General features: G+C 38.1%; 1 protein-coding gene and 1 long non-coding RNA gene across 2 annotated transcripts in view; one reads left to right on the top strand and one right to left on the bottom strand.

Annotated features, from left to right (window-relative positions):
* ROS1 (ROS proto-oncogene 1, receptor tyrosine kinase) overlaps nt 1-26,284 on the bottom strand; it is a 114,057-nt gene that overhangs the window by 62,789 nt on the left and 24,984 nt on the right. The window contains 16 exon segments of the mRNA XM_024756668.1: nt 528-672; nt 1,043-1,203; nt 1,530-1,744; nt 6,444-6,544; nt 9,940-10,131; nt 12,282-12,460; nt 13,474-13,584; nt 14,329-14,583; nt 15,925-16,421; nt 18,448-18,545; nt 19,292-19,476; nt 19,642-19,764; nt 21,243-21,319; nt 22,256-22,457; nt 25,147-25,285; nt 25,958-26,106. Coding sequence (XP_024612436.1) covers nt 528-672; nt 1,043-1,203; nt 1,530-1,744; nt 6,444-6,544; nt 9,940-10,131; nt 12,282-12,460; nt 13,474-13,584; nt 14,329-14,583; nt 15,925-16,421; nt 18,448-18,545; nt 19,292-19,476; nt 19,642-19,764; nt 21,243-21,319; nt 22,256-22,457; nt 25,147-25,285; nt 25,958-26,106 — 2,829 coding nt within the window.
* Nucleotides 16,339-26,284, top strand: part of LOC112407395 (uncharacterized) — a 38,616-nt gene continuing 28,670 nt past the window's right edge. Inside the window, exon 1 of the long non-coding RNA XR_003004737.1 lies at nt 16,339-16,537. This is a non-coding gene — a long non-coding RNA (uncharacterized LOC112407395). The remainder of the gene's footprint in view (nt 16,538-26,284) is intronic.

The following is a 26,284-nucleotide window of genomic DNA, read 5'->3' as shown; positions in this document are numbered from 1 at the left end:
AGTGAGAAGCCCCCTCACCCCAACGAAGAGTAGCCCCCGCTCGCAGCAGCTAGAGAAAGCCTGCACGCAGCAACAAAGACCTAATGCAGCCAAAAATAAATAAATTAAATATATTTTAAAAAAAATTTAGACATCGATATTCACCTACAGAAGATTCTGAGTTACCATCTGTGAGAACACCTCCTGGTAAACCTGCCTTCCAGGAAGTTTTTACTGTTCTTAAATCCCCTTTGTCTTTATGAAGCATCTCACAAATTACCTGAACCATGTTTCTGCATTATATACATACTGTATATCATTACAGTCAAGTGAAGCAGTCTTTAAGAAATCTTTGAGATATTCATTAGGAATAAATTATACAGATTTATTTTAATGGTGCTATTCTAATCTCCAAAAAGTCATTAAAGAGTATTGAATCTAAACACATCTGCAAAACTGAAAGTTACTTTTAAAAATTATTAACTATCCATTCTAGATCATGAAGGTGAGATTCTGTCTTTTTTTTAAAGAGATTTTAACCCCTGTACCTGTTTCAGGTGCTCGGAGTGATAGAGATGTTTTGGGGCCCTTTCCCCAGTAGGTATAAGGAGTGACAGAAAGATTAAATAAGGCATAGGGCACCAGCCCTTCCACAGTAAATACAGGTAAAGAATGTTGTTCACTAGCCAGGAACTAAAATATAAGCACAAAACATTATTTTCTTAGGGAGAGAATCATAACATCTTTTATTCCTAATTAACTAAAATCTTCAAACTTTGGTTCACATGTAAAGTTAAACCTTGCAATTTTGGAAACACTAATGTTGGTAAATTCCATGTTGTTCCACGAGGAACAACACCAATGGTTAACACTAACCACAAAGCAATCAGAGACTGGCTATAAAAAAGAGTTATCAGGAATAATCTTAATAATCAAATGCTACAGGAACAGTGAGGGAGATGAGCTTGGCTAAGTAAAGAAAGTGGCAAATCAGTGTGGGCAGGGCTGACACAGATGGTACACTCTGTTTGAAAAATGGAAGTTACTAGAACCAATGCCATACCTTAGAATGAGCACTAAATTCCACACTGTAGAAAATTACACCCCAATCCACTGCTGGGGAAGCATTCCAGAGGATTTGAAAACTCGAAGCATTTCCTTCAATCATAAATGAAGACTCTGGAATGGCATCTGGGATAACCTTAGGGGTAAAGGAAAAGTTCCCTATGGGATGAAAGAAACAACAGAGAAAGAAAGAATTTAGGATTATCAATTATCACAGATACATGGAAGATTAATAGAAATTACTAATAATTAAAACCAAAACAAAATTTTTCTTTCCTTTAACATATCCTGAAAACCATCTTTTTCTGACTGTTTCAGGCTGTAAATTTGGGTTAAGAGTCAAATGACTGCAAGCAAATTAACAGAAACTACTAAAGCCTTTTTTCCTCTTAAAACATAATTCTAAAGAAAAAAAAACCCAACCTTAACATTTATGTAACAGAAAGTATGGAGAAGTGAGGTTATGCAGGAATAAAATATCGTACCTGGCAGAGGCTTGAGGGATGTCTGAATAATTGTGAACTGATTAAATTTGGCTGGTTCCAAAACAGAGACACTAGTTCTCTGATCTATTTCCTGAGCTGTAATAATCCTAAAGCCATTGATCCAGAAGAGCCGACCACTGTAGTACATCAGTGTGTTCTGGGAAATGTCAGAAGTACTCCAGGCTGCGAACTCTGTGATGGTGGTGTCCCCGGCACTGCTGAAACAAGATGTCAATTAGTATTTCTATCTGGAGTGGGGTAAGGGCTGGTGCATTCAAGTACTGGACAGAATGTGTGTTTGTGAGTGTGCGTGTTTGAAAACAAAGAGAAAATACTTTGCAACAATAATTGTCATTCTTCTTAATTCCATATTAAGTTGACTTTTACATTTTTTATGAAGTATACCGAAAGCAAATTTCCTAGGGTTTTTCTTATGAATGTGATATTGCAATAGCAAGAGTGTTACACAGATTTTAATAAATCCTTGTGATTTTTATCAAAAAAAATTTTTTACCCTACATCAAAGGCACAACCCATTGATTTGTTTCTCTTCATTGCATCATGCCTTCCTCCTATTCTTGGTTAGTCATTTTATTTACTCACCATTCTTTAGGTTGTTTAGTCCTTCACTTTATACTATTCACAACTGCCTGTTGCTTCAACGATACTCATCAACTTCCACAGCTTAGTCCAAATGCTCCGTTTCAGACCAGGGAATTCAAGGAAACAGACTATTGTTTTAAACTGCTTTTAAAGTCTTTTTCTCAATGACAAGGAATTTTATTTTAAAACTCTGCTTGGTTGTTTCTAAAATTACACCAGTTGTCTGGTTCTCACAATAACTATCTCAATGTTCTCAGCTTTTTGGAGTAGTTATTTCACTTTTTTTTAATGATTTCTCTAAATTTTTTTAAAGTGTTGACATTCCCCTCTTTAGGAAAGTATGGCACTTAAAATCAAAATAAATAAAAGTTTTGTTTTGAGAGTTTCATAATACTTCCTTGAGAAAATTGAAACTACCTCCAAGGACTTGAGAGGTGTCAGCCTTATAAAGAAAAAGTATATTCACTAGTACTATTCCCATAGTCCTTTTTCTCATAAAATAGTCTTTATTCATACCTACTCAGATGTGAAGCCAGCACGGAGTTTGCCTTTTGGCCTTTCACCCACTTGTCTAATTTTACACTTTGTCGTTTCCACTTCTCATTAGAACTTTCCAGTAACCTTGGTGAGGTATATAAAACCTAATTCCATATGGAAAGAAGCTCACCAAGCAGGATGCACTTGGCCTGAGAAGGCTGGCCCTTCTGGACCACACACAGAGCTGCTGCAGCCTAGTTCCTGTGAATGTGTTCATGTTAGCCTTGCCCACAGGTCGTTTGTTCAGCATTCCCAAAACAGTCCCCAGGGCAGAGATTTCCCTGCAGGGTGATACTGGAGATCCTTAGTTGTCACTGGCTTGGATTGCCCCTCATTTCCAGCTGAAGACTCCTCTCCTGTAAATATCTCCTGGGCTGATTGGAAAACTCTTGCCATCTGGTGTTCATCACAATTTCAGCACAACCTCCTCACTGACAGGAGATGAGTACCTCAAACCCTTCAGTCCTCAGACAGGTAGAGCTGGATTTAAATCAAAGCTCAACAAAAAAAAATCATTAAAAGGTAAACCCTTCCATGAAGCATGAGCTGTGTATAGAGGTCAGCTGAGGTTACTCTACTGAGGGCTTACTCATTTATTCGTTCGTTCAGCAAATGTTGGGTGCCTAGTTCTGTGTTGGCCACTAGGAATACAGTGGTAAATAAGACAAATACAATCCCTGCCCTCATAAAATATACAGCCTAGCAGAATAGGCAGGTAATGAGCAAATAACTACACCATTGAACGGCACTGTAAAAGGAAAGGTAGAGTGGGCTCCTAAACAAGGAGACCTAATGGGGTCTGGTCAGAGAAAGCCACTCTTAGAGAACAATGTTTAAGCTGAGCCATGCAATCTGAACACAAAGTAACCAAGAGAACTGGGTTTGGGGACCATTTTAGGCAGAGGGAACAGCAGGGTGTAGGCTCCTTTGGAGCAATATACTCAGTCCTGACATGACTAAATATGCCTGAACTTTTATGACAGATGCGCCCTTTTCAACCTCCAAGACAGATATGTTGTTATAGATTATATATATATGTCGGTAATAGATTCATTCTTTAATAAACCAAAGGGAATGGCTGCACACAGGAAAGGGAAGAGCAGTTTGAAAGGCGGCTTACAGTTGTCAAGTTCTGAATATGCTGAACGACAACAGACAGCTAATCTCATCTCTACTCTATGCTAGAACTACACTGTCCAGTAATGTAACCATTAGGCCACAGGTGACTACTGAGCCCTTGACATGTGGCTACTACAATTGAGGAGCTGAGTTTTTATGTTATTTAATCTTAATTAATTTAGGTTAAAATTTTAAGCTAATATTTGATTTATATATTATGAATCATATGTATGATTTACTGGAAAACTTTAAATATTTTGGAAAAACTTGGATACGTAAATCAACTTTTTCAATTGTGAATTTTATAAAATCTAACTGCAGATCAAGTATTTCCTATGAAAACTTAGTGTGCAAAATGAGATGTGCAGTACATGTAAAATACACCCAAGCTATCCAAGAATTAATATGAAAAAAGAATACAAATAACTCATTAATAATTTACCTATATGCTTTTACTTTTTAAAATGAGGCAACAGGAAATTTACAATTATATATGTGGCTCACATTAGTTGTATTGGGCAGTGCTGATCTAGACTAGAGGTGAGGAACTTAAAATGCAGAAGAAGGAAGCTTGATTATATATTAGGAAAAAATTTCTGCTTGTAAGATGGCTTTGGAATCCCTGTCTCTATGTACAGCTTTTTTTTCCCCCAGTGTGATAAAAAGGCAAGTCTTACGTGGAGGGCAAAAGTGCCTGTCCTTTGTGTAACCTTGTCAAGATCTGCTGCACTCCACTGGGCATGCAGACAAGGAAAATTATTAACCTTGAGATAAGGAAATGCATTTTTAAAGGAGAAACTTCCTTCCTCTATCTGGTAAATCCAGTAGTACTGATTTTTCTGGACACTTGAGGAGCTAGGCTCTCAACGCCAGCTAGCCTGTCCTCTGGAATGTACAGACAGAGAGAGTGAGCCGTAATCCTCAGGACACTGTCACTTTGGACACCGTCTATATCTCACAGATTCTTTTGACAATCAGATTGCCAGTATCTTACATTTCTAGGGAAGGGAACAACCAGTTTTCTATGGTTCCCAGCTGGGAAACGAACGAGAGCTGTATGTTATAGCTGATATGAAATAAATGATTAATCAGATTTGCTGTGTTTATGCTCGTATGCATTATAGGTTTATAAACATATACTCCTTTTTTATAGTCTCTATGGTTAAGAGTTTTCCATAAACCAAACAATATATATTTTTTAATCTAAAAGTAATTTTGACATTGTCTTCATTGAGCACGAATTCTTGGTCTTTGTAAGATTAGACTCTTTTGAAAATTTGATGAAGTGAATGGATGCTCAATTTCCAAGCACTCACACACCACCTGAAGCCCTCCATGAATGCCCTAGGGGGTCCAAGAACCCAATATTAAAAATCTCTGCCCTAGAGCAGGACCTTTTGTTTTACTTTAACCTTTTCCTATCTCTCTAATTTACCATGTGACAATCGGCAAATTTATACACATCTGTGGTTTCAGTTTCCTCATCTATGTAATAATATGACCTCTAAATTCTCCCTTTAACTGCTTTTCTTTAATGATTTTATGTCCTGTATTTTAATTTGAGATATGTAACTGTTTCCTTGAAGTTAAAAACTATTGGCTGTTTAAACTAAAAATAGTAGTGAACATGGATTTTAGAGTGTAGATGAAAGTAAAATATATGACAACAAGAACCCAAAGAGTGAAGGGTAATAATTGGAAACATATCACCATAAAGTTTTAAAATCATTTATGAAGTAAGAATATTTTGAATATGACTGTGGTAAGTTGAAGATATTTAATGTTAAAAATGCATATTTTACTCTCTAAAGCAACCTAAAGAAAATTATAAATACACATAATTAAAATGTTATGAGAGGAGATAAAATGGAATACTAAAAAAGTATTTTATTTACCCTCAAAAATGCAGAGAAGTAGAACAGAGGAATGAACAGCCGATGAGACAAATGGAAGTCAAACACCAAGATGGTAGACTTAAATCCCAACATATCAATAATTATATTAAATGTAAATGAATCAAACACCCCAATTAAAAGGCAGAAATTGTCAGACTGCATAAAAAAGCAAAACTTTATATGCTATTTACAAGAGACACCTTTTAAATGTAAAGACGAAAATTGAAAGTAAAGAGACATAAAGAGCTGTACCATGCAAACACTAAGCAAAAGAAAGCTGCTATGACTTTCCTAATACTATCAGACAAAATGGTCTTTAAGATGAAGAGTATTACATAGATGAATGAGGATATTTTGTAGTAATAAAAGGAAATACAATGTAATCAAGTATATAGATAACAATACTAAATACAAAGCATGCAGATACATCAACTAAAGAGTTATAGGCAAATCTATAATCATAGTTGGAGACTATATTAAGAAGCAGAAAAACCCATCCACCCATTTCCTGGGCTCTTGAGGGGCATTCTCCTCAGTGCCTCTACTGGACTCTCTTTACATCCTATCACAGTATTCACCATATCCTACAGTAATTAGTTATTTAAAAACTTACCTTTCCTTACAAGCACAATGCCTGCAACACAGTGGAAAATTAGTAACTGTTTATTGGAAGAATAAATGCATTCTCATGCACTATCATTTATAACTGAGGAGCAAGTTGTTCTCTTATTCTCAACCAATTGCCTTCAATCTTACTTACCTCTGACCCCGAAGAACAGCTGTGTACAGGTGAATACACTGACTGTCTTGAACCAACCAATACAGGAGCCCATCACTAAGGTCTAAAGTTAGAGCAATTACCTAAATAGAAAATATGGAAAGAAAACAAATCAAATACATGTTTAAGGATACCTTTGTGATTATGTCACACTTAAGCTACAGATTTCTCTTTAACATCCTCTTTGGAATAATAAACTCAGTGATTTTTGCCTTTCACTGAATATAAATATTATATGAGTATGTCTATTACTATGTAATTTTGATATAAGCACTGGTTTCCTAAAAATCCCCAAATGGCAAGAAGTATTCCCTTCTATATACTTATCTCTAGTGGTTCTCAAAGTTTGATTCTTGGACCAGCAACATCAGCATCATCTGGGAATTTGTTACAAATACAAATTTTCAACCACACTCCAGGTGCTACTGAATGAGGGACTTTGAGCCACTGTGTAAAGCCTTGTCTAAAGCTAGCCATAACTTTGGACTCTTCAGCCACATAAGCCAGTGAATTTGATCGTTGTTTAAATCAGTTGTTCTCAATTGCTACACATTAGAATTACCTGTGGAATTCTTTAAACATCTCAATTCCCAGTCTGCATCCTGTTAAATTTTGATCTCTGGAGATGGTATCCAGTCTCCAGTATGTATTCATATTCCCCAGGTAATTCCAATGTGTCCCCAAGTTTGAGAACCAGTGGTTCAAACCATTTAAAATTATATCTCCTGTTAATTACAACCAAAAACATCCTGATATTTTTCTAAAATATAACACGAACAGGGTTTTTATGTGATATAACTGGATAGAGTCATGTATATATAAAGTCCTATTTCCAGCTGACATCTTACAACTACTTCTTATTACTCTTTATTTGTCTTTTTACAATCTATGTCTTAATTTTACATCCAGTTGACTACGTGAGGCTTGAGGGAAGACTGTTTCTCTTATGAAATAAGGTGCTTGAGATAGAAGTTACAATCCAAAGGATCTTTTTTGCTTTCTTTGGCTTTATAGGTATTTTTCAGATGAGTTGAGATTGCTAGGAGTCTGACCTCAGAATAGCAGTCTTTCTGTAGCAGACCTAGAGGCTGAGAGGTATCAGATAGGATTAAAGTTGATGACTGTATCTTTAGCAAGATACAACGCATATAAACAAAAAGATGAGCCAGTGAAAAATGTAAAAAGAATACAATAAAGTATCCAACAACTAAAAATACTTGCTGGCAAGTTACCCAAGGCTTGCTACAAAGAAATAATCTCAAGACCCATGGCTACAAGAACCTTCAGTAGTCATGTAAATCACAGCCTTCAATCTTCAAGAAAACTCAACCTACTCCTTTCCCAAAAGGTAGAAAACTATTCTAGCAATTCCTAGCCTTTCGGGAGTTGAATTATGTCCTTTCTTCAGGCTAAAAGAGATTTATTGATAATTTTCCCAGTTAAAGTGAAACCAGGTTAATATTGTTTGGTTATCTAATGAGATGCACTAGAGTTTTCCAAACTACAGATTAATTCTACTTTATCTCTTAAAAAAGAGATTCTACAACTCCCTTTGCTGGAATACAACAAACTGTTCAAGCTATAAGTGAAATTCAGGTGTTGGATCATTACCCCATTCCTTTACACCAGCCATTTGGGCCCATATTTAAGCAGTGTCAGAGGCTGTTCCATAAATCTCTGAGAACCATTGTTATGTCTAGTAACTCCCATACGTAGGAAATAATCCCTTTGATCTAAACAAAAACCTTAAAGTTTAATCCTCTGGTAAAATGTACTATATACTATGAGCCTGACACATCAGATGTGGCAAAAAGTATCTTTTCACTTTAAAAGAATTTCTCATTTCATTCTCCCTTTTCATCGCACAAATGAGTCTTTCTATAAATGATTGGCTAACTATTTTATTACACCGTTGATTGCAAAGTATCTTATACTCCGTGACAAATCTGTGAGTAACACAGAAAGGAATGACAGTGAGATGGAGCGCTTTGCTCAGTGCAAAACATATTACCTTCAAAACACCTACTAGCATTAATGGAGGCAGATGAATAAAACAAGCCACGGAACCAGAACACAGATTTGCACAAGTAGGAACAACATTAGCCAGCCTGTGAGAGTATTTGGAGTGGATTTTAAAGAAAAGTGTATTTCCCCAAACATGCTGAGAAATCTAACGATTCACTCATTTACAGAAAAGTCCCCAGGGCCACTCCCGAGCTATCCTGAGTAGAAAAAGCTCAAACGACAAGATCAGGACAGCAGGGAGATTACTGACAAAGTCTCGGGGATGAATAGGAAGTTACTCCTGATATACTGTTACCTTTGATATGCTTTTACACAGAAAAAGATTTTCCCCTAACATTTTTTATGGAGACATAAAAAATGTACTTTCTTTGTATTCAGACTCAAGTGGCTCTAAAATAGAATTAAGGGATTATTTCATTATTTGACAGGAATAATTAATCTCTGGATATGGTGTGTAAATTTCTATTTCTTTTAAATATCTGTGTTATAATCTGTAGGTGCCAATCTTAGGAATTATAACTGATACATCCTATGGAATTGAGGATCAGTGACTCAACAATTTGTTTGTTTGTTTATAAATGATCTGATACATCTGTATTATCTCTACTGACAACTAAAAAGGCTTTAAAAAATAAGAAAATTTTAAGAAATATCCTAGATAGAAATAGTATAAATGATATATTTCTTCTTCATGCTTTTCTGTAATTCCTACATTTTCTACAGTAGACGTATATTATTATGATGATCAGAGAAAACAAAATTCAGAAATTTAGATGGGTTGCTAGAGGGTAGCTAAACAGGATCAAGAAAAATAGGTATTGCTTCTAGAAGTTGAGGAAGTAAAAGTGTCATTTGTTTTAGAACCATTTCTATATCAGGGTATTTTTGCGATTGAGTTACAAAATACAAGCTTAACTATTCAGTGGTTACCATGTGCCTGGAACTATTCTCACTACTTCCCATGAATTATCTCATTTAATCTTCACAACAACCCTAGAGGTAGGACAATTGTTAATATTCCCATTTTTCAGATAATGAAACAGACACAGAGAAGTCAACTTTCCTAGGAGTTACACAGTTTTTAGAGCAGTCAGTACCAGAAATTGATTGAAAATAATAAAACACCTAATCATCACCCAAGAAGAAGCTCTAAAATATCCAAAGAATTCCTAGACTATGAAAACAGACGGAAATTAAAATGTTCTTAAAGTGTGAGTCAATTCAAGATAAAGCAAACTATAAAAATCTCCACATTATATTCTAATTTATTTAATCAATTATGACAATCAATAAGACTTAGAGAAAGTTTGGTTATATCAAGATCTTACCATAACAGTATTTCTTTTCAGATTCTACCTGAACAACTCACAATAAGCAGAAACAGTATTATCATAACTACAAAACAGCATTATTTAGTACTATTAAATGATCAGATCTTATTTTTAATTTTCACCTTTTTCCCAGAAAACCAAGGCTGTGCCTGTAGTATAAGGGAACTTTCCCCATTTAGCCTGGTACTTTCAACTGAATACAGTGTGGTCCAATAGAGATATCCACCAACTGAGTCCACCACCATGTCATTTACCAACAACTTCACGTGAGTCACAATGTCTGTGTGTCCTGTCAACAGAGACTGCCTTTGTATCTACAAAATATAATCATGTCAGTTAGTGATTTTCAAATGGCATCATGATTTATGAATAGTTTATTGCAATTGTTAGTAAATTACTGCATTCATACATTCATTTGTTCAACCACAAGTAGATATTGGCACTCTGTGCTGGGTAGTGTGCCTAGCCTTGGAAACATAACAGTTAGAAGTTATAAGAAAGTTAGAAGTTATAAGGAAGCTTACTCCTTTTCATGCCTCTAAAGAGAAAGGAGATACATTTATTTTGAGTTAAAATACTTGCCCTTCCTAATCATACATCCAATCGACACATAAAAATGTATTTGATTAGGCTCCCAAAGAACATGTATACTCCTGATAAATGGTGATGTCTCTCTCCTTGCTCCTGTCAGTATATCTCCATAATATTAATTACTATCATTATTGAGTACCTATTATGTGCCAGGCACTGTACTTCTTTTTTTCAATCTTTAAAATATTAGCTCTTTTAGCCCTCGCATTAAGCCTGTAAAGGATTTCTATTTCCTACTTTTTCACAAGTAAACTGGGTTCAAAGAAGTTAAGTAATTTTTCAAGGAGTTGAACTGTTTTATAAGAGACAGAGCAAATACTTGAAACCAATTTTTATCCCACTCTTCCACTTCCTCCTTCAAAACTATTTTCAAACTAACCCATTTTGGGGAGCATTCTCTGATTAACCCCAGTCAGCTCCATTCTGCCTACAGGTCATTGGCACTTATGAATTCAGACTATACCATATTGCTTTGCTTCTAAATACATTGTTTTGTATGCTTCTTCTATTAATTCATGAATTTTTTTTTTTTTTTTTTTGGCTGCTTTGGGTCTTCGTTGCTGCCCGGGGGCTTTCTCTAGCTGCGGCTAGTGGGGGCCACTCTTCGTTACAGTGCGCGGGCCTCTCATCAAGGTGGCTTCTCTTGTTGCGGAGCACGGGATCTAGGCTGCATGGGCTTCAGTAGTTGTGGCACACGGGCTCAGTTGCTCCGCGGCATGTGGGATCCTCCCAGACCAGGTCTTGAACCCGTGTCCCCTGCATTGGCAGGGGGATTCTTAACCACTGCGCCACCCGGCAAGCCCCATGAATGTATTTTTATGTCATGAAAAGAGCAGGGGCAAGTAGTGATGGTTGCACAACACTGAACATACTAAAAACCACTGCATTTTATACAATCAAAGGGTGAATTTTATGGTACATGAATTATATCTCAACAGAGCTGATATATTTTTTCAACAGAGCAGAGGCATGTCGTCTATTTTCTTCATATTGTCTCCTCTGCCTATTCTCAAGACTCTAAACATATTGGTAACAGATAATGAGTAAATAAATGAATGGACACGTGCCTTCCTGATTAGAAAACGATTTCCGTACCATATTTCTTGATCTGTTAGACCAGTGTTCTCATGAGCAACCGTCTTTTTCTTCAGTGTGCACAATGCGTGGGATGTCTTCATCTTGCCTCCAAATCCACTCTCCACCCTCCTCTGTAACCCCTGAGCCTGATATCAATGGACTACATCAACCTAGCTCTGTTGTTCTCTGGCTTCCAGAGAGCTTCAGCCAATGGAAGCACTGGCAGAAGATCAGATGCCAGAAGAAAAGAGGGATAGGGGTACATATGTACCCCCATATCACTCCTTGCTAGACCATACATTTTGACAGTGGCTGGTTTTCATGTCAGCAACTCTCCTAAAGCTACAGCCCTCACCATTCTTTCCCTTGCCCTTTATGCCTGGTGGCAGTAATATCCTCCCACACTTGCTAGCCCAGGGCATGCTTCACCATCCTTTGTTCATTTTCCTTAGCCCTGTAGATACCTTTGAAAATAGTCCCCTCACTTAGTTTCTTTTAATCATGCCTTCGGAGTGTGCCATCTTCCCTAGGACACTAACCCACTGGTGAACATTTTAATATATTTATTTTAAGATATCATTGAAAATATGTGACTAATATACCACATAGTGATATAAAATTTCCTTTATATCTAAATACGTTTTAATTAAAAAGTGAGTAGGCTTAGAGACAGATACTAAGTAAATATTAGCAGAGGTGGTACACAAGTATGAAAAAAATCGTGAAAATTACATTCCAGTCACTGAAATGGGTGCGCATTGTTCGAGAGCATCCAGAATGCCAGGCTTCTACTTACCACGTATGTCTTTCCAGCCCAGTAGAGAAAGTGACCCAGCCACTCAAAAGCTAATGCCCCTGCTCCTGCAATGTTGGGTATGTGATAATTCTCTGAGATGTCCGTCCCACTCAGCAGCCACACATAGACATCACCTTTCATGTCGCTGTAGTAGAGGCTGTTGTTATACCAATCCATGTCTCAAAACAAAGTGAATTGGTAGCAGTTATTTTTTCATACATGCCAGCATAAACATGGCGAGTCAACAAATCATACATGCACCTCAACATAACATTAAAGCATATACTAACATAGATACTCACTAGAACTTGAAGGATCTGTCAAGAATTTTATCCCAAAATCTTAACCCCTGGAACTAGAGAGAGGAACTAATAGTCATTGAGTGTCTCCTCTTTGCCAAACATTGTCTTGGGCACTTTTACCTATTTCACTCAACTCTTAAAACAAAGCTATGAAGTAGAAATCATCCCCATTTTTTTTTTCTTTTTTTTTTTTTTTTGGCTGTGCCACGAGGCTTGCGAGATCTCAGTTCCTCAACCAGGGATTAAAGCCAGGCCATGGCAATGAAAGCCCAGACCCCTAACCGTTAGGCCACCAGGGAACTCCTCATCCCCATTTTTGACATGGAGAACCCAAGACTACACGAAATTATCTATTCTGCCCGAGGTCTCACAGATGAAAAGAGGAGGAGCCCAGATTCAAGCCAACTTCAAAGCATCGTTCTTTCTATTAGTACCACACTGCCTCCTAAGTCCAACTCATTTTGGTCAGAAATGCTGTGGTACTTTTAATAGCCAAACGAAGAGATCTAATAATTAGATAATTATAGAAGATGCCATTAAATAATAAATAAATTATAATAAATTATAGAAGATGCCATTGAAGTAAGGCTGTTAGGCTGTTACTGTGAGACAACATTGAGAAATTAAAATACATGAGAAGTATATCAAAGCCCTCCTGAAATGGGCATAAATCATTAACTAACTACATTTTGTGGAGTAATAAATGGCCCTCCTCCGTGAGAAGAGACATTTTCTTAATAGTGTCACTAGCAGTATAGTTCAATCAATATTTTTTCCTTTCATTATTGACCTAATACTAAAATACGCAATCCTTTTGATTGGTTGAATATCTCAGGAAGTCTTACAAGTAGAAACCTGCCATCCAAGTGTACAGGGGACTTGGTGTTTACCTGATACATTTCCCATATCAGAGGATAGGAATTCTCCTGGGCCAAAGCTATTTAATGGTTTACTCCAAAGCCCATCTTCTTTCACAGCCATGATAAATGGTGGCTCTGCAGCTGTTTGGTTTTAAAAAAACAAATTGAAAGAAATATCACAGAAAACACACTTTTTTTAGGTACACATTTATACGTTAGATTTCCTTCATAAAGTCAATCAGCATTTTGAAAAATACTCTGGAATAATATGAGTAATTGTATCTGCTTAAAAGAATTATCTATCATATTAAACATACTTTCTGATTTTTGTGTAAATAGTTGTAACTGAATGTGAAGAGAAATGTGTAGTGATGTTGCCTCTATAGCAATGTCACGGTCATGGCAGAATTTTTTTTTTTTTTGCTTTAGCTATTGGTGGCCATGGTCCTGTTCAGAGCACCCAGAAGCGATTGCGATAACAACAGTAGTATAAATGAGTCAGTTATCTTTCCATTTTTTTTCAGCCAGGAGGATAGAATTCAACATAATTCACAGCCCCTCAGCTTCTCTCGCCAAGAGAGAAGTCAGAGTTCAAGGAGTGCTACTGCTTAATAAACCATGAGAAAGGAGAAAACCATGAAGAAGAAGAGAATTATATTGTTTGTTAAAAAATATCTTGGACAGTTTAAAATAGCAGGTTAGAAACATAAATATCACACAATGCTTTATTTGCTTTCCTAATCTCAGATAATAAACACATCCTCAAGGGGTCAACGCACCCTCATTCTAATTTTTTTTACCACATTGAAGGTGAGAAATTTTAAAGGACATAGGGAGAAAAGCTTTTTGTCAGGATCACTCCCTAAATCAAGAATATTTTCTCACCTGGTACCAGGGTAGTTCCCACTGAGGGCTCTGACCAAGGGCCTGGCCCCTTGGGAGAACTTGCTCTCACAAAAACCTTGTATTTCGTAGCACTCTGAAGGTCGTGTACATTAAGGATGGTCCCACTTATATTAGAGAACACGTGAGTGGTTTCAGGAAAGTCTTGGGTTGATACTTTCACCTCGTAAGTCCAGTTCTGCCAGGCGGAAGGGCCTGATTGGAAGAGTTAAACAATATTACTGACGAGGATGACATCGGCAAGGGCAAACAAAGGACTGTCAGTAAATTTATCTACAGCTTCACCTTGAGTGAAAGGATAATTGGGCCTGTTACCCCATAATCACCAGGGTTAACTTGCTGACATGACTAGGACAATGGTCATCCCACCCACTCATTTTGTTCCATCAAAGGAGACATCATGCCCAGCAAATCAGAGGCCACTGTTCCCCTGTCAGTGCTGTATGATTGGCTGCATAGAACTGTCGGAGCGGTCTTCTATACAAGCTCCTAATAAACAAATGCTTAATGATGAATCTCTAATATAATTCCCAGTGTTGGTAGAGCATCTCCCTTCTAGAAGCCCAAACAATACAAAAGAATTTTTTTTTTTGCTAATTCATTTTCAGCCATCTTTGACATATACAGCAAACAGGCATAATTAACTTAGTCTTAAAGTAAAAAATAGCCAATGTTTCCTAGATACTCTAGGGGACCAGGGGTTGACAAACGGCAGCCCACAGGCCAAATCTGGCCCACTGCCTGTTTTTGTAAATAAAGTTGTACTGGAACACAGCCACAGCTACATATTTACATTTTATCTATGGCTGTTTACATACCACAAGGACAGAGTTGAGTAGCTATGCCAGAAGCCATATGACCCACAAAGCTGAAAATATTTACTATCTGGTCCTTCCTTTATAGAAAAGAATTGCCAACAGCTGTGCTAGACACTGTTCTAAGTGTTCTACCTATGCATCTTAATTTGGTCTGTATGACAATCCCATAGAAGTATATAATTAATGTTTTTATTCCAGTAGTGAAAACATGCATGAAGTGGTTAAGTAACTTGCCCAGGTCATTCTGCTAAAAAAGGGCAAGACCAGCCTTTGAATCCATGCAGGCTGGCTCCAGAGCCCACCTGCATACCCACCACACATGCTGCCTCTCCAGAGAAGAAAATTCAAGTCCAGAGAGTTTTAGGCTCAAATTCATGCAAGATCTCCCTGGATACATAATCTCAACCCAAGTCTCCATCCCCCTGGCTAATGCATTCCCTCAGACTAGAATGTCAGTGCCTGACTCCAAGGAGACACTCAATAAATGCTCCAACCATTCTGTTGGGACATATATGATGAAATATAGAGATTCTCTTAGTGCAAAACTGATAAATGTAGAACAAATGTATAAACACGTGTGTGTGTGTGTGTGTGTGTGTGTGTGTGTGTGAAAGAGAGAGAGAGAGCACTAAGTAGTGCTTTGAGTTGATGACTAAATAATCACATATGGGCTCTCAAAGTTGAGTCGCCATGTCAAGCCATTCAAGCTTTCCTCTCCTTGCAGCAAGGCCAGTCTCCAGGCTGGGGACAGGGCACTCACTGGCTCCAATGGCGAGCACAGGGGGCTTCCACTGAACCATGGCCTGGTGTGAGCCGAACAGCACTGAGAGCTGCTGTGGACAGCCCGGCAGCGGGTGTGGCTGGGTGTACAAGCCAAAGATGACCAAGTTGCCAAACCCAAATTCTTCTATGTGACTCAGGTCACATCCCACGATGAACTCATTAAAAGACAGAGAATCCTGTTGGAAAACAGCCTTGCCATCTGTGACCAGGAAGTCGTTGTTTTCACAAGCAAAGCTCTTCACATCAGTAAAGGGGACATGAGGTAGGACAAGGTGGGACGTGGAGCCATCCAGAAAGGTTGACATGAAGACTTGGGCGGTGTCATTGAAGTAAATGATTCGCTTGGACTGTGGCTTGATTGCAAAGTCCTTTAATGTGCCACTCTGCACAACACGCACAACTTCCGAGGCCCGACCAGAAGCCACAGGGAGATCGACTCTATAAATGCCGTCTCTCAGAAGATAAAAGAGGTACCTGACACAGGAGCAAAAGAAGCCTGGTGTGATTCAGTGCAAGGGTGAAGGAGCAACAATGCCTCAGCACATTGTTTGATCCTGTTGGGCAATTAGAACCAGATACCTCCGGAGTGGGTAAGTACAGGGCTTCCCAAGGTGCAAAGTAGTAAAGGTATTTATTAAAGATATGCTCTAGTCATTTAACAAAAAGAGAAGAAAGGTGAGGAGAGCTGGGTGTGGGGGGAGGAGGACGGAGGTGAGAGAGAGAAGCAGCAGGGATGGGGGAGAGGGAAGAGTTTTATAATAAGTACAAACTCAGTAAGTGAATAATTCAGTGGTGCAAGATAACAGCATAATGGTAACCTTTTTTAATCAGAAGAATAAACTATTTCATCTGCCTGAAATTCTTCAAGAATACTACATAAAAAGGGTTGCTAAAAGTTTTGATTTTTACAGAAACTCTGTCATTGTATAGGGAGATGATTAGAAGACAGGCCCTGGAGCAAGAAGTCAAATCCTGATTCCAGCGCAAAACAGCTGATGGTCTTGGGCGGTCGATAAATCAACTTGTGCTTTGCTTTCCTATCTATAATATTGGGATAATAAAAGTACCACCCCATACGGCTGAACAAGAATTAAATGAATTATTGGAAGTAATGCACTTAGAAGCACATATTAAGGGCCTGATAACTATTACTGAATAATTATTATTATCATTTCTAGTCATGTTTCAAAATCTAAGCACAAATCAGTTCTATCCTAATGGAAGAAAGAGCCACCAAAGACCTCTTTGAGATGTATTTTGAGCGATTGATTTAGTGAGTGAAGTTCATTATCCTCAGAATGAGTCATTTCGTGTAACTGCCAGCAACAAAGTTCATTTCACAGGATCTTAGACTTTTACAAATGAGGAAAATAAGATCCAAAGAGTCCAAAGGACTTGTCCTACATCACAGGGTTTAAAAAAAAAAAAAAGAAAAAATCCTGTAATTCAGTAATTCACTCAAGCTTAAAACATTAAAATAAATATCTGGTAAATTATGAAAGAATATGAATAGAAAATCTTGATTTTAAATCAATAATGAGTAAGAAAGTCAATTCGTGAAAGATAAAAAGTGCTATGGGCTATATTTTTTTTCATTCAAAATGAAAACAACTTTATCCCTACAAGAAAGAAAAATGTTTAGTCTTACAAACGTTGGCCTTGCTTATTGGTTACTAACCTGTAATTATCTGATTATATTTAAGAAATAATCACCCCAAAATAACTTCCTATGTTTTCATCCTTCACATGTGAGCATGTGGAGATCATGTGATACATTCACAGTGAATAACTCATTTCATCCTCAAAATACCCCAACTGAGTATTATTGTCTTCCCCGAATGGAAGGATAAAGCAAAGGTCATAGACACGAAGTTACTCTCTTGAAGTCCTACTACAATTTAGCATCACAACTGAGCTAAAATGTGTCCATTTCATTTGTGGCAGGGGGAAGCATAGTGATTTGTAATGGCAAATTTTAACTTGTTATTAGCTATCAATTTCAGTTTCCTAAAGTGGATGGTAGCAGTGTTCTTTCTAAACCAGCCTCCTGATAGATGTGAGAACCAGACCAGAAAAATGAACAGGTACTGAATTGCTCAGCAAGAGAAAATGGTGCAATGAAAAGAGGAAAGAGAGGCAGGAAGGGCTTCTCATGGGGAGCATCGAGGGGGAACAAGACCCTGAGTCATGCATAAAATAGTGACATACCCAAGACGAGAACCCAGGCCCCGGAGTCCCAGACAAGAAGTCTTTCCCATAAGCCCATATTTTACTGTGAAGGAGAAAGGAAAAACTACTTACCTAGAGAAGTTGTGGATCAAGTTTGAATGAAATTTCCTCTTGGCTCTATAAGAATGAAAAAAACTTTGCCTGGATTTAATTAAATGTGAAATCAGATACATAGATCGGCTCATCTGGTACTAGGATGTTATTAGCAAGCAAGTTTCCCCAGGATTCTTGCCAAAGGAAGAGAATTCACATTTACAAGGCTAACACTCACCCATTGTATGAATCAGCCACAATTTTTTGAGGTGCAATAATTGACGGAGGAGTAACTTCCTCAATGTTTGAGCAGTTTTCTAAATCACAGACACATACCTAGAGAAGAGTACATCAGTAGAATTAGTGTCTATTCAATTTGGCCAACACGTATTTCTTGAGCAACTGTTCTGTATTTAGAATTTCACTAGTCACAGAGCACTTTTAGAAAACATAAAAAAGCTCTTAAAAGACAGTGTTATATCCTATATCCTAATGAGTTTATATCCTCTTGGTATCCGTGAAATACGAGTACATATTTTCCTGGCTTACAGAGGCACTCAACTATTTTTATTAATATTTAAGCTGTTTCCAAGCTTAGGGGCTTCCAGCCATAGTGATTGTGACCAGCCTGTCCCTATAAAAGAAGGAAACTCGAAACACAGCAAACTGTGTCTTCTCAAAGGTTTGGTAATACAATATTTTCAGAGACCTACTAAAGTTATCCATGGTTATTATACAATTTACAATGCTTGCAGCTGATTTTGATTATGATTGGCAGTTTTATCTAGTGATAATTCAGGTACCACCACTGTCTTATGGAAGATGAATTATCATTAGTATAAACTCATAGCTCTGAAAAATCACAATAAAGATGATTTAATGGTAGGTCAGGACTAGTACTAGGTAAAGTCTAGACCCTGCTATAGGCTAGATCTATGGTTCGTTGCTAACCCAGTGTCTAAAACATAGTAAACACTCAGTGACTAATTATTGAATGAAAGAATTATGTTTACTTGTAAATATACCAAGATATGCATTAGAGTATCAATATCAAGTTGTTTACTTTAAATTCTCAGACTAACCAGTTGAGCCATGATGAAGTACATTCTCTGATAAAGCCAGTCTATGGAGATGGAAGAAATTAATCCTGAACCACTGTAAAAAATTCTCAGGTCAGACACATCAGACATGTTGGCAGCTCCCTTCACCCATATGAGAGTTCCTTCAGAGAAATAAACAACTTGCTGGTGGACATTAACTGATATTCCTGGAAGAGCCATGCAAATACATGTGTGTTATTAGGTAACAAGCAGACAAAACACTTCCATGAAAGAGAATTTATTTCTTTAATCCTTAATAAAGGGATTAAAACTGAAGTCAACCTGGATCTTTCTTTTCACACTAAGGAAACATTTTTCTCTATTACACTGACCTGTAATATTACGGTGTGTAGCACCCGGCTGAAGGCAATGTGCTTCATCTACCAAATGTTTTAAAGATCTCTTTCGTAGAGAAGTTTTCCTGGATAAAAAGAGCCACCGTTCCTCTTCTTGAACTAAAACAACAACACAGTTTCTAGACAGACAGACCAATCATATGCACATTGACACAAAAAAGATCAATACCATCCTTCAACACAAGGGGACTAGCACGTGAAAGAGGCTGGTCAGATTTTCTCTGAAGGCACTGGGGTATTTCAACTGCAGTACAAATCACATTCTGTGATTGGGATGAGAAGTACAGTGTCAGTCAAGTAGGATTTCTGGGTATGTGCCCCTAAATGCCCTCAAAATAACATCACATGCGGTATCACTGTTCTCAACAGCCTTGCCCAAATAGGAGCTCGGCTTATTATCCTCCACCATAGGAATCTGACTGCTTGGTGGAGGTGGTCCAGCCCAGGCTGGAGCGGGTTGTTGCATAACACACACATATGGACAAACTTTGGTTGTCTGTTTTGTCTTTAATTATCTCCCTTTGAGGCAGGAGAAAGGTCCGTAGTAATGAAATGTGAGGACTACAGAACTCTGTTTGACATCCTGTTCAAGTGGAGGCTGATGAAGTGTGCATTGGTGAACACTTTTAGTGTAATTAATAAATGTTATGCAATAATCACGGTAACAACAACCTTAAGCCTGCTCTATATTTAACTCGCCCTTTGGATGCTTCTTGCATAACAAAAATACCTCTCCTTTCCTAGAGTGTAGTAACAGCCCCCCAAAAATAAACTAAAGGCTGGTGATAGATGACATTCACTCCCCACTGGCATAGGCGTGTGCAGATTAGAGGACGGGGCAGTCAAGTCAGCAAATGGGGCTCCCATGAAAACGGAGAGCAGACTCCTAGAATTCTGAATCTTTGTGTGTTATTCCAAAGTCTTTTAACTCGCTTCCCCAAAGTATTTCCAGTGCTTCTTAGAGAGCATTTTCTTTTATCGTTTTGCTCACGTGGGCATCATGCAGAAAGTATTCAGTCTCTCAAGGCAATTGTTAAAATGCCGAAGTAAAAAAAAAAAAAAAAAGGTACTTGCAAAATAATAACAGAAGCCAATTTGGTAGACTGAATATTCAGAATGGTAAAATGTAACTTATTAAGTTTAGATATATTTAAAAACCTTAAGGACACTGGAAGAAAAAGATATCTGATCTGTGTTAAATGATAATACATAATATAAGGTGGAGGTTAGGGCAGAAACAATATATGTATCCCCTAAGTGTGTAAATAAGAGTCATAATCACTAGTGACTTTAACTGAAACCAGGGGTTTGCTTGAAGCCATTTTTTTAATCCCTAATTTTTTTTTAATCTTTAAATTCCAACGTGGAAACTTTAGATCAAACAACTTACTCCTATTTGTCAAATACTGGGACTCATTTAAAATTGAAAACTTATCAAGTATTCAGAAGACAGTGTCCATTTGGGCAGAACAGTAGGGTCTTGGGGAGCACCAGATGACCCAGGACCTCTAAGATCTGAACCCACCCTTGCCACCCCCTCAGTTCCGTGTAACAGGCGGCGCATCCCCAGTCTCTACCTGCTGGGGATGAAGTGGTAATACTAGATTCTGCTTCCGGCCCCTCACCAACTTCATTTACTGCTGCAACAGAAAACCTATTCCAAAAACGATTTGGAGAGATGTATTTTACATGGCATGGTGTGAACATGAGATAAAAATAGAAGGAGCAATAACATTTCTATTTAAAGGACAATGTGGCAATGCATGTATCTAGTTACTTGGTGCCACTGCTTAGCACTAAAATGACCATCAATCACATCCTTGTTTGCATTCCCCATAGAATAGTTCAGGGTCACAGAGGTCAAAAACTGAACTCTGCTATCTGCATGACCCCCATTCATGCCCTAATTTAAAGAGGTCTTAGTAAATGCTGGAAAAGATAACAATAATAAAATAATCCCCTTAACAGTTAATACAAAAATACCATTAACAGAATTTTACCTCCTTACTTTTTTCATGTTGGATTAAATGAAGAAATGATATTTATGGTGCTTATAATGTCTTTTTTAGCCCATATTTATAAGCCCACATTTATATTTATCTCTGAATATAATAGAAATACTTACAAATGTTTTTGCTCAGGATGGTGTAATCTAATAAGCATAAAAACTTGAGGAAAACCACAGTAACTTAAACCAACAGCACAAAGCCAATGCGACTTCTCAAAATACATTTAAACTATTTTTTAGCCCTATTTCTTAAATAATATCATGCCTGTACCCATGCTGGTTACTATTTTTAAATTTTATATTGGAGTATAGTTGATTTATAATATTGTGTTAGATTCAGGTCTATAGCAAAGCAACTTAGTTATACATATACATATATCTATTCTTTTTCAGATTCTTTTCCCATATAGGTTAGCACATAGTATAGAGTTCCCTGTGCTGTACAGTAGGTCCTTGTTGGTTATCTATTTTATATATAGTAGTGTGTATATGTTAATCCCAAACTCCTAATTTATCCCTCCCCCCCACAACCTTTCCCCTTTGCATGCTAGTTACATTTTTCCTGCACCACTTAATTCTTACCTGTAGGTGGTATTTGGTAGAGTGGAGTAAAACTGGAAACTGGTTCTCTGTGTCCCTGAATCTAACTTTTGATTTTTATTATTCAGCCTTAAGTTATAACCCAAAATAGGTCCACCTGGGAATTGAGGTGGAGCCCAACTGATTTCCACCGTGTCCGGACTGGAGCTTTCAATATTTTTAATGAGAGGAGCAGTTTCAGGAACTGGAAGAGATAATGGTGACATCGTGAGCAGAAAATATACAGTGAAAAATGTAAAAATGTAAATAGGATAGGAAAAAAAGTATTTTTTTGAAAACAGCATAAATGAAGTATTTTTGTTAATATTCACAGAAGTGATAGAGAGAAGATAGTAATATATCTATGAGCTGCAATTCTTGATCCCTAAATGATACCAGTTAACTACTTTCCTAAGGGACTCTTTCAAATGTTATTTTCCTCACTTCTAATTTATGCAATATAATTAAATGTGGAAGTATGCAAATAGGATAAATGTTCTAGAAAAAAAGTGGTCAAAACTCTCCAGAGACCTAAACAAGTTGAAACGTGGGATGGAACCAGGTTAGGAAGGAGAAGAGAATCTGTAATAAACTGGAGTCAATGATTAACACAAGTTAAAAGAAGTCAGTCCTGGGGCCTATTCCCTCACTAGAGTGCTGTAGCCGGACTAGTTCCAGCTAAAGATGTGGATTTAGATAAGCCTGAATTAGAACAGTCTGCTTCACTTTTGCTGGCATCAGCTCTGCTGACCTAGACTGTACTTTCCTCCCCCAGCTCCCAAGGTCCCCTGGAATCCAGGCTTTCTGTGCCTTAGCAACATCCCTTCCCTTGTGAAGGATGAAAGGAGCATGCATTCTCTATTTAAGCACTCACCCACAGACTTTAGGAGCTACCCAAGTTACAAAGAACAGAAAGGAAAACAAATGATCTAACAGCCTATCTTCCACCCATGTCTGCACCTGCTTTCCATACCCCCCACGCCCTGAAACCACACCCTTTTATTTCGTCTTTCCATAGAAAGACAGACTGATGTCACTTTGCTCTTCAGTAGTCTCTCTGCCTCGGAACAATTTTGGCAGGTGCTCTGCGTCACACCTGACCCTTTAGAGTGGGGAGAGAAGAGGCAGTTCAGCCCTCGCATTGGCTGCATTTTAAAAAGGCTTTTTAATTGATCTCTCAGGCTTTCTCTGATACAGTTCCTCCCCAACTCTCAGACTGAGCTTTAGCAAACACAAATACCATCACATCACTCCTCTGCTCCATGCACTCAGTCACCCTGGTGAACAGGGAAGTAGGAATCATCTCCCAGTGAATCAGAATCAGGATGTCAGAAAAACTAACTCTTCAGGGTCAGTGCCCAGACAGACATGATCTGCTCCACTTCAAGCATGTAGATGTCACATGGTGAACTGTGATCATTGTCCAAATCTCCGCCACAAAAATCGTCCCTGAAAAGGTTGGTCAGGTTAGGCAAGGTAACCATTCCACCTGATTAAGAAATTATCTTCATAAAGGCCCCAATTAAAAGGCAGTAATACCATCTAAAAATCATATATTTCCCATAGCTAAAAAAGAAAAGAATCATGAAGTGATGGAACATGAAACAGATAACTTTATAAGTTTTGCTGTGGCTAAAAAAAGTGAGATAGAATTGAGGCATGAGATGCTATCCATGGAAAAGACCCCCAGTACGAGGACTGGAACACCTGGAGGGTATGTGGGCTTGCATATCCAGAGAAACGCCCGGAAATGGAAAGCAAAATTTGCCTTCTTCATTATTTTGATTTGACTAGCCTTGGGCCCTGGACCACGGTATGTCTCCAGCACTGGAAAATGTTCCAACACTATTGGAGTACATGAGGCATTGCTTTGAATGAAGAAGGATCCACGTATTCTACTCGGATCTGGAACATTTCGAATATGACCCTAGGCCAGTGTCTGACCTGAGGTCCCAAGAATAGTCAGGGAATAGTCAGCAGAGGTGCCATACATACCCTAAAATCTGATAAGCAAGAAGAGAGCACTAATCAGAGAAGAGGGAAAATGCCCCAACCAGCTTCATCCGCTATCTAGCTATGCTTCTGTCCAAGGCCTAGTTCACAGTGAGGGTCTCTGCACACAGCTGAATCTCCAGAACGAGGGGTAGGGACATATAACGTCTGGCTTGGAATAAGTCCTCCCACGTCCCCTCAGCTAACTCTAAGGGTGAGAGCACCAGGCAACTCTCCCTGAGTGTCTGCCCCAGGCATTCACCTCCCTAAAAGGCTCTAGGCTTGAATCCTTTTCCTGGTATGGAAGTCACATCTTTGAAAGAAGAAATCAGAAAATGCCCCAATATATGTACTATTTTAAAAAATCATCTCTAATCAAATGTTAAAGTATTATAATAACCTCCCAGCTGATCTCACTACCTCTGTACATTCCAGTCTCTCTCATTCCTTCAATCCATTCCATATGTAGTGGCCAAAATTATCTTTTTAAGGAGTACTCAAAGCAACTACTCCTCTTCTTTAAAACCTTCCATAATTTCTGACTGCTAAGTGAGGCTTATTCTGACCACCTTCTTTAATACACTCCCCATTTCTAAAGGACGGACCCTGCTCAAAACGCTCCTCTTACCATAGCACCCCGTATCTTCCTACTTACAATATACTTTCCTTATTTATTAGGTTTACTGGTTAGAGTATTTCTTCTCCACCAGAATGGGTATTTTTGTTTTGATCACAGAAGTATGGTGAACACCTAGAACAGTATTTGGTACCTAGCTAGGTACTCCATTGTTGGATGGGTCTATTAATGAAGGAACAAATTTATTTCATTGTTTAAAATAAAATGAACTAACCAAAGCTTTGGAACAATTCCTGATTTCTTAAGCAACGTGTGCATGCCATACCTCCATAAGGATGAGTCCTATAACTGGGACTTGGAGGGGAATACAGTTGCAGCTGGGCTGTGAAGATCCAAACCACTCGAAAAATATATTCAGTGAAGGGATGCAAGGGCTCCACCACATAGGAGAGCTTGGACACGGCCTAAGTCAACAAGAGATCAAAAATCAGCATTTATGGGATAGCTACCATATATCGTAACTCAAGAGCACAGATTCGTTTGTAGATGATGGATGGCCTTCTGGATATGGAGTGACCCAAGGCCTGCCAGACCAGTTGAAATGGAGGCCTGGAGCTCAGAGCTGAGCCATCCCGACATCAGTCAGCATAATTCACACCAAAATTCTTTCCTTCTTCAAAACTGCAAAATTATGGATTCGATTATATGGCATTTACCTCAATTTTAGTAAATTACCTTTACTTTTCCATGTTAATATACTTGGTGTCTTGGGACTACTTTTCTCTGAACATGCTTTTGATTTCCTAAAAGGGACCATCCTGGATGACCTCCTTGCCCTCCACCCTAGTTGGAATCATTTTCAATGGGGTGGGCAGATAAAGACCAATGACATAAGTAGTTGGTTACGTGATGCTGTGCTGAAGGAATAACATATACGTCCAATAATAAATTCTCCTTAAAAATAAAAGGTTTCGCATGAAAAGGAGCAGAGATGAAAGTTCATCTGTCCAACCCCTCATTTGACATTTGACTCTTCTCCAGGATGTCTTTTCACCTATAATTATATGTAGCAATTCGGCACTTTTAATAATTGGAAGAAAAGGTCTCCGTTTAGGCACATGGGCAGCAGTTCATACCTCAGTGTGAGTCCAGCTTCCAGGCAGTTGTGCATATTTCCACTGAATGATGTATTTTACTCCAGAGATGTTGGCTGATTTCCATCGTAATGTCACACTGTGGCTTCCAATGGAAGAGGCAAATGGTGCAGTGGGGAGGTCTGTATTTTCTGGGGAGAAAACAAGATTTCATTCACCATGTCCCCTGTCTGTCAAAGCAGGAGAGAGTGTCCCTGCTTCATCTAGTGCCCTTAGCACCCTCTTGCCACAATTATTCACCTGAACAATAACTGATGCACATATTCAAGTGATTTATTTTTTTAAATCAGTCAGTCTGTCTGGCAGCTT

Source organism: Neophocaena asiaeorientalis, unplaced genomic scaffold, assembly GCF_003031525.2.
Source record: "Neophocaena asiaeorientalis asiaeorientalis breed wild unplaced genomic scaffold, Neophocaena_asiaeorientalis_V1.1 scaffold125, whole genome shotgun sequence".
NCBI classification, from domain to species: domain Eukaryota; kingdom Metazoa; phylum Chordata; class Mammalia; order Artiodactyla; family Phocoenidae; genus Neophocaena; species Neophocaena asiaeorientalis.
This window is presented reverse-complemented; position numbering and strand designations above follow the sequence as displayed.